At 33.8% G+C, this 8,587-nt stretch overlaps 2 protein-coding genes across 3 annotated transcripts; both read right to left on the bottom strand.

Moving 5' to 3' along the window:
• Positions 1–1,078: 1,078 nt before the first annotated feature.
• On the bottom strand, positions 1,079–4,153 carry LOC133311588 (CAX-interacting protein 4). 2 transcript variants are annotated; one of them, XM_061512649.1, is made up of 2 exons: positions 3,994–4,153; positions 1,079–2,261 (listed from the first exon to the last, which is right to left on the bottom strand). In XM_061512649.1, the coding sequence occupies exon 2, from the start codon at positions 2,231–2,233 to the stop codon at positions 1,259–1,261; it is 975 nt and encodes a 324-aa protein (XP_061368633.1). In that variant the 5' UTR covers positions 2,234–2,261; positions 3,994–4,153; the 3' UTR covers positions 1,079–1,258. The 2 variants fall into 2 exon arrangements, with proteins under 2 accessions (XP_061368633.1, XP_061368634.1); XM_061512650.1 differs by having other exon boundaries at positions 1,079–2,256.
• Positions 4,154–6,134: 1,981 nt separating this feature from the next.
• LOC133311598 (uncharacterized) lies at positions 6,135–8,430 on the bottom strand. Its single transcript, XM_061512662.1, has 6 exons — positions 7,903–8,430; positions 7,608–7,814; positions 7,437–7,529; positions 7,254–7,355; positions 7,078–7,167; positions 6,135–6,242 (listed from the first exon to the last, which is right to left on the bottom strand). The coding sequence occupies exons 1-6, from the start codon at positions 8,428–8,430 to the stop codon at positions 6,135–6,137; spliced, it is 1,128 nt and encodes a 375-aa protein (XP_061368646.1).
• Positions 8,431–8,587: the final 157 nt, after the last annotated feature.

The following is an 8,587-nucleotide window of genomic DNA, read 5'->3' as shown; positions in this document are numbered from 1 at the left end:
AAGACACAAGCAATGGAAATCATAAGAGAGAAAGTGGGTACTTTTTTTAAATAAAAAAAATTAAATAAAAAATACTATGTTGTGTCTTTCTCTCTCTTAAAATGACACAACTATATGTCCTTTAAAAGGAAAAATATTTTTCCCTTTATATAATCATTAAACAACTTATAACTTTATTTATACAGCTCTTATTTTTAGCTTTAACTTCAAAATAATTTTTAGCTTGAAACAATATGACTCTAAAGCATTGTTGAAAAAACCCGGTCGACCCGAAAATCGGCAAATCGGTCATATGACATGTCTGGTTTTCATGTTGGATCGGGCAAGTAACAGAATCGGTGCAACCCGACCGATTTTTGAGAAAACTAATGACCTGGTCAATTCAACTAGTGACCCGACCGATTCATAAAAAAAAAAATCCAAAAAAAAATAAAGGATACCATTTTTTTTAGAGTAAAATCCTTTTTGGGTCCCTGACAAAATATATGGTCCCCACTTTCATCCCTTACAAATAAAAAGTCAACTTTTGATCCCCTACAATTTCAGTTCTTTGAAAATGTGATCCCTCGTAAATTCAAAGAAGGCCCAATTTAATCACTAAAAGTGGACTAATATGAATTTTTTTTGTAAAGAACAAAAATGGAAACCGTGTTTTTTGTTAGGGAGATAAAAGGGGCTTTCCTCTTTCTTTTAAATTCACAAATGATTTGTTTTCTTTTGAAATATTTGAGTGATTTATTACTTATTGATTTACATAGATTATGTACCTACAGCACTAATATTATCTTTGTTTTGCACTATGCAAAAAATTTTGATTCAATTTATAATTAAAAATATCGTTTACTGATCATAAAGCACCAATATCACAAACATTATTATATTTGTTTGATCCTTTACTGAATAATAATATGTGATTTATTATTTTTTATATTAAAATATTTAAAATTGATATTCTTTCTTACAAGTATTTGAGTATGTTTATAACTTTTTTAATATACATTCTATATTTTGCATATACTTACCAAATCATGCAGTTAAACCAATAACTCAATACATCAACCAAATCAATGAACGGCGGATTTAATATCACTCTAAAGTATAGAAAAATCAATACAGTTATTGAACATCCAAATTCTGCAAATTCTGAAACTCAAGCGCAAAGCAACGCACAATAACAGACAAGCATGAAGTGTTTGATACATGAAAATTTAGAATCATCAAAGGACATATAATTGACTACTGCACCGATTTTGCCACTCTATTCATCATCCCTACGGTGGCGTCTCCTCTTTTCTGATTTGTTGACATTTCTACCCATCCTTGAATTATTATTATATCCACTCGAATCAGTGTCCGACGATGATGAGGCTCTCTTGCTTTTCCTCTTGTGCCGTATAGCAGAATCCTCAGATGTTTCAGAATCAGAATCTGATAGACGGCTTCTCCTTCTACTCTTCTCCTTCCTACTCTTTCTTCGCCTGCGCCTATACTCATCATCCTCATCTGAAGACTTGTCCCTCTTCCTCCTGTGCTCCCTCCTTCTCTTCCTCCTCCTTTCGCCTGAATCATCTGAATCACTCACTTCCCTCTTCCCCCTCCTCTGCTTTGACCTCCCTCTCTTTTTTCTCTTCTTGCCAGAATCTTTGTCAGACCCATCATCATCCGAATCCCCTTTCTTTCTAGAAGAACCTCCCTTCCCACTAATTTTCTTCCCAGACCTTTCAGCAATAATTCTCTCAATCTCTGAATCAATCTCAGAATCTGAACTCTCACTATCCTCCTCCTCCTCCTCCTCTTCTGAGCTCTCAACATTGCTTCTCCTATCCACCTTCTCAGCCCTTCCCTTCAACTTTTTATCCAATCCAACCAACCCCAGAGGCTGCATGGCATCAGGATCCTTCTCCTCATTTTCATCCTTGATTTTCACATAGTTCTTACACTGAAACTTGAGGTGCCCAACACGCCCACATTTCTTGCAGGCCCCACGGGACACATCTACATCAGCATTGGTTATCTTAGCAAGCTGTAGAAGCCCCTGGAAGCTGGCATATGCATTCTCAGCATCAGGTTCCGCATTTGGCAGATTTTGTGAAGTATCCTTCTTGTCTTCCTTATTGGGTGCATAAGGGTCATAGCCAATGGCACTCTGCCATATGCCATGGGTTTGAAGGGCTGCACTGCTGTGGACCCTATTGTTCGCAGGCATGCGAACCCTACCTGCTGTAGCCGGCATCTTGAGATTTCAAATGTCAATCCCTAACCTGGGAAGAAAAGGGGCAACTTAATTATCAGGAACCAAAACAAGGCAAAAAAAAACCAGCAAGCAAAGACATTACAAGTCCAACGGTTTTAACTTTTACAACATTACAAACAATGACAACAACCACCACGATGTCGAAGCATTATACTAGAAGGGGTCAGTCACATAAATCAAATTACGCCATTGGGCTCTATCAGTAATCAAATTTTCAACAAATCCATTCAGAGCAAGGACTATTTAAATGGTTAGAACATAATAATAATCAAGCAAAAATACGAGAATTTCATGGACAAAACTAAATCAATAATTCTGAACTTGTATTCACAATTTAAAGAAAAGAAAGGGAGGGGGGGAGAATCATAGTAGTAGAAGCTGGGAACCTGAAAGTAATATTTGGCAGTGCGCGTAAATGTTTCTTAGTCAACGTTTTAGGCAAGATATTTCCCTAGTACAAAAATTTTCAACAAATATAGGCTAGTATGGTAGCTCCCAGACAAGTAGCATATACCTTGTATAAATTACTGATAAAGGTTAATTACAATATAAATTAGTAATATTCTAATAAATACTTATGTTTCAGAGTATTAGCAATTGATACTGAATTTGCACCTAGCACTATTTTCGATGTCTAGAAAATGCATTTTATGAATGCTGACCAAAATTCATTATCCTCACCAGCGCTATTATCAAACTTGGTAACAGGGGAGAGAGCACATAACGTAATGAAAGGAGATGTTTAACTGGGTGGTAGAAATAATCAAAGGTGGGGACCAAGTTACACTTGAAAAACGTAGCAATTGCACATTTGATCAGCCTCTTCGAAAAATCTACTAGAGACAGTGCAGATTCTAGCTAGCTACTATCCCCCTCAGTTTGTAGTCTTGTGGAACTGAAAGTTTATAAATTTAAAAAACGCAGCCTTCCACATGCTCCCACACTACTTATCATCGTGTGGATAAACTTAGTAAAAGCTTCAAACCTTAGGAATCAACCCCCTCAACTTTGAATTATCTTCACTTTTCTTTAAAATTTGTTGTCAAAGCTAATTGTATTACGCAAAAGTTAAAAAAAAAGTACCTCGGATAATTACTTAACATGCACAACTGTCAGGATATTTTCAAGTTTCTTATTTCATTGTGTTTTCTGATTGCAGTTTGTGGGTATCCTCTAAGTGCTACGGAAATGAAGAATTAAATACCTCACAAATCATTTAAAAAAATAAAAAATAAAAAACTGGTTCCGATTCTCAAAGGAGATACAGAATGAATTAGCTAATTCGCATAGTTTTTCACAATACAAAATCCCATGAGGCTTCATATGCATTGGGAACATAGAATCATTCCATTACAATCTTCAAATAACAATAAAAGGAACGGTTCAGGCGGCTCAGGCGCGTGAAATCAATTTTTTCATGTCACTGCAGCACCGACATCTTTGAACGCGAGAACCATCCCAATCCAAAAACAAATATTTCCCTCACCAGCAACCCAAAACCATCATGCCTAAAATGCCCGAAACGCATAAACCAAATTCCATAGCCTGAATTTTTTATTTTCTATTTTTATTTTTATTTTGTGGAGTCCAAATCACGAAATATCATGTTTGAGAAAAATGAACCTAACACCAATTTATTATGAAAACAAACAATCGCAGATAGCATAGATGGGGTTTCGAATACAAAGGAAAAGAGAGAAAGCTGAGAAACGAAGAGAAGGAATCTGAGTTGGACTCACCAACGATTGAGCGATGCACCAGCGTCCGGTTTCGATTGAGGTCCTCCCAACTCAATTCGATGCAAAAGATTCAGTTTTCTCTTCTTCAGATTTCAATTAGGTTTTGAAAATTTCGGAGCCCTGTTTTAGATATAAAGAGAAAACAAATTAAACAATTGTGAAACCTTAGCAAAATCTGGAGATCTATTATTGGGTTTGATGTTTGTATAAATGACATAAGTCATACGTTATCTGATATCAAGAGAGATAAATAGAAGGAATGAAAATTACGAGAGATAGAAGGTAAGTGATTTTTTTTTAATTTAAAATTTAAATAAAAAAATATTTTTTTATGTCTATCTCTATCTTAAAATGTGATAATTTCGTCTCATTTAAAATCATAAATATTTTTACCTCTATTTTTTACGCTGAAATTATTATTATAAAAAATCATGCATTGGATCTGCGCAGGCTAATTTTTTCGGCCCAGGCCCAATTCTAATATTTTCGGTCAGGTCAGGCTGGTTTCTTACCGAGACGGCCCAATAAGATTTTCGTTCAAAGAAAAACTATTTTTTTGGTCTCTGTCCGTATATAAGAAAATTGTGTTGTCTAGGTTGGGCGCGTTTGAGGAATAATTTTAATAATAATTGAGGTCTTTTTAAAGGATAATTATCTTAGTTAAAATTAATATTTATTATTTAATATATAAATTAAACAAGGGAAAAGTTCACCAATACTCCTGTGATTTGCTTCAGAATCACCTATATTCCTGTGGTTTTTTTATCACATATGCCCCTGTACTTTGTAAAAAATAAAAAACCACAGAGACATATGTGATAAAAAACATACCCTTTTACAAACCACAAGGGCATATGTGATGAAAAAAAATCACAGGAGCATAAGTGATTCTGAAACAAACCAAGGGACATTGGTGAACTTTTTGCATTAAAAAATATATATTTTATTTTTTTTCCATCATAATTTTTATTTCTCTCACTATAAAAACACAGTAATTTTAATTAAAATAACACAATTTTATATCCTAAAAGAATAAACACTAATCTCATAGTAATTTATATAAAAATCAATTATAGTTAATCAAAAATAAATAAATATACACAACTAAAAAATTAAATAAGCCATTAGCTTATAATGTTCTGAAATATTGTTTATAAGTTGGTTCAATTTTAATGACAAAAAAAAAAAGAAATAAAGAAAAATATTGATTCAAATATTTATAATTTGGTTCAAACACTACAAGAAACTAGGCATGTAAAGGCGGTTCATTTTACAAACTCAGGCGGTTAAAACCGCCTCTGTTTGCTGAGTCCGACGGTTAGTAAACCGACTGAGATAACACAGTCGCGCAGTCATACGTCGACGGTTATAGCAAACCGCTGGACAAGCCGCCAGAAGAACTTTTCGTCGGTTGACGTGACGGCTGCAGACGCCTAAAATATCACTTAAATATGTTGGTCAATCCTTCTAAGGCGGTTTGGGAAACCGCCTATAATGAATTATCTCAGGCGGAGTGGCAGGCGGTTCTGAAAAAGTTGATTTAATAATTTCCAAGCGGTTTCTAAAACCGCCTGCAGTGTAAAAAGGTGACAATTGCAATAAACAGTTATTTTTGCGATTTTTTTTTTAAATTATTTTCTTCAGTAATTTTGGCAGGTTTTTGTTAGAAAAAAATATTTATTTAGAATTATTTACAATTTTGTTTATAAAAAAGTACTATTTTATTTGGTATGTAAAAATCATTTTCAATAAAAATAAATTTACGTCATTTTTATTACAATGTCCAATAAAAAATTAATTAAAATTAAAAAAAAGGAGTATGAAAAGGTAAATATACATACCTTTTAGCTAAAAGTGCATATTTAAATTTTACATCCATAACCATAGAGACTTAACTAGAAATGGTCAACAGTTATAGAAAATTAACAACCATCCATTGAAAAAAATTCCATGCACAATGTCATCTACTTAATATCCAGGAAACAACAATCTAGAGATATCATAGGAGTTTAAAATCGAGAAAATTACAACCATTCAAGGAAGAAATCCATGCACAATGTCATCTACACTACATCCATATGTAGGAAACAAAAAGTGTTCATATATGGATTTCCATCAAAATAGATATCCTAATATAAAATTTAAAATTCTGGTGCTGGTGGTAGAGGTGATGAATTTGGTTCTTCACAATGTGGGTCATGACTACCATTAGAGGATCTTCTAACTCCCGGAGATCCCAAGTCTGGAGTCTAATGCAATGGAAAAAAGAAGCATATATTAGCCATAGCCAAGTTTACAAGTTTCACATATTATGCAGATGCAACGATATAAAAAAATAATATTTCAATTACCAAACTAGATTCACTTTTACTTTAAGGCTGATTGATGAACTCAGTCACACAATTCAATGCAACTGATAAAATAATTTAGTTACTAACACTCATTCATAATTTAAGACAGCCACCACCATCATATCACTATGACAATAAGCTAATATATAAATGTTGGACAACAACAACCAGTCTTTAATTCTCCACATTATTTATGAATCCATATGCATTGATACAGTTAACAAATAATTTAAAACTGAGGCAGCACTCTAAAGAGAATCAAAATGATTTAACAATCACTCCACCAAATTAAATTGTACACGTATTTAACTATTGCAAAAACCACACCTCATCTCTCCCAGAGTCCTCAACCCCTATTTAACTAGACATTCTTCAATATTCAGCAATTTCAAAATGTCCTTACACTAGAGGGCAAAAAAGAAAAAGATTTCAAAAAACAAAAATACCACAATGTATCTTCATCCAAACAAAATACCCAGTAATTATTTAGCAAAACAAAATGCAACATTTACCTGATTAAATGAAAAATTAGATGGTATTTGAGCTCCTAAACTTTGCATAAATAATGCCATTTGCTCTTTCATCATGTCATATTCTACCATCTTGCCTTTTATACTTTCCAATTCTTCTTTGAGGGCGTTGTATTCAGCTGGCGTTGGAACAGTAGAAGAAGACGATCCCGAACTGTTAGACGATCTACGGTACTGCGATGGAACCACCCCAAATCCCATACCTCTAACACGGCTGGGTGTTCCTTCCCAAAAACGTGTACATATGCCTCTTCATCAGACAATCCTTCTTGCATTTGTGTTAATAATTGATCCTACATATAAACATGATATATAGTTTACATTTATAATATAAAGATAATATAAATGATGTTTAAAACAGCATACAAGAATTTCATACATTTTTCAGCATAGCTTCTTCATTAACAAAATTTCCATCCCTTTTTGTGTGAGCAATAGGATACATTTCACCCCTACTATATTTTTTGCCATCTCGTATTTCCTGCAGTAATGACAAAAATGTGAATGAGTTATATATTAAAAGAATATTAGAGTCATATAAAAAATTGGCAAAAGACCATACCAGCTCCCTCTTCAGCCTTGCTATGGTTTTTGATCCAAGTGTATGTGGGATTTTTTGTTTTTTTCTATTTGCAGTATTTATTGCGCTGTATCTCTGCATTGTCCAAATAATTTAAATATTTAGGTCAAATAAAAAATAATGCAACAATATATGTATGACTCCTCATATTACCTTCCCTTTCTCACTTAATCTATATTGCAAAAACCCAGCCCAATTCTCTCTTGTGATGCCTTGAGGATAGTTCTCAATGTTTTGCTCATACGTCTTGTCCTTCTTGTAAAATTCATGGCAAATCCTATACCTGTTATCCTTCCATTTCTTTCCCATATTTTGCATACAATAGTTGTAATGGTATTCACTCTCCAGTACAAATTTTGGCTGAATAAAAAAAAAATTATACAACGACATTATTTCTGGAAAAAAAATAATCATTGTATATCTTAGGAAATTTAATGATCATTTATACCTTAATAGTGCTCTTCCAAGTATTTTCCTTATACACCGGAGGTACATTAGGCCACCTATCAAAACATATGGGGAATATTTTGGGATCACATGCAATATGTCCCAAAAAACCATGGAGAAGTCCACACGAATCTCCAACAGGTTGTTTGTCTTCATTCCATTCCAACACAACTCTCTTGTGACGTGGAAGTACCAAAACATCCCTTACCCGCAATCGTTCCTCATCAATTAAACCATTATCAGCTACGACATCAACAACCCAATATTTGTTGCATGTTCTCTTCGGAGGGTTTGTTGGTGGTCTTTCATTGGATGGCTGAGATGGACCACAACCTTGTGGAGATTGGCTTGAAATTTGTTCTTGTTGGACTGCCAATTCATGTGGCTGAGTATCTATTCCTTGACTAGTACCGATTGGGTTTGAATTGTATCCATGGTTAATACTTGGTTGCCCAATATGATCTTCAAGTGCATGAGCAGTAGAGCTTGTGGATTGGCTCCTAGCAATGAATCTTTTGGTGCGTGCCATTATCCTGTAAATACAAATTGTGTGCAATCACAGAATACAATTTGTGTGCAATTATAAGTCTTAAGCAATAATAATATATCAAATACAACAGAACTTACACATTAATAATTAACTTCACAATACCAAATAAAAAAAACATAATACAATAATGTTTTCA

Source organism: Gastrolobium bilobum, unplaced genomic scaffold, assembly GCF_033153095.1.
Source record: "Gastrolobium bilobum isolate Gb01-03AN ecotype WA unplaced genomic scaffold, APGP_CSIRO_Gbil_v1 utg82674, whole genome shotgun sequence".
In the NCBI taxonomy this organism is placed as follows: Eukaryota; Viridiplantae; Streptophyta; class Magnoliopsida; order Fabales; family Fabaceae; genus Gastrolobium; species Gastrolobium bilobum.
The sequence above is the reverse complement of the archived record's forward strand: the minus strand, read 5'-3'. Positions and strand labels throughout refer to the sequence as shown.

What these genes read in the sequence shown, in the direction of transcription:
- LOC133311588 (XM_061512649.1), bottom strand. Translation starts at nt 2,233, where the DNA reads ATGCCGGCTACAGCAGGTAGGGTTCGCATGCCTGCGAACAATAGGGTC.
- LOC133311598 (XM_061512662.1), bottom strand. Translation starts at nt 8,430, where the DNA reads ATGGCACGCACCAAAAGATTCATTGCTAGGAGCCAATCCACAAGCTCT. An exon ending in CTTGGAAGAGCACTATTAAG is followed by an intron (nt 7,815 to 7,902) that starts GTATAAATGATC and finishes TTTTTTATTCAG; the next exon opens with CCAAAATTTGTACTGGAGAG. An exon ending in GATTAAGTGAGAAAGGGAAG is followed by an intron (nt 7,530 to 7,607) that starts GTAATATGAGGA and finishes TGGACAATGCAG; the next exon opens with AGATACAGCGCAATAAATAC.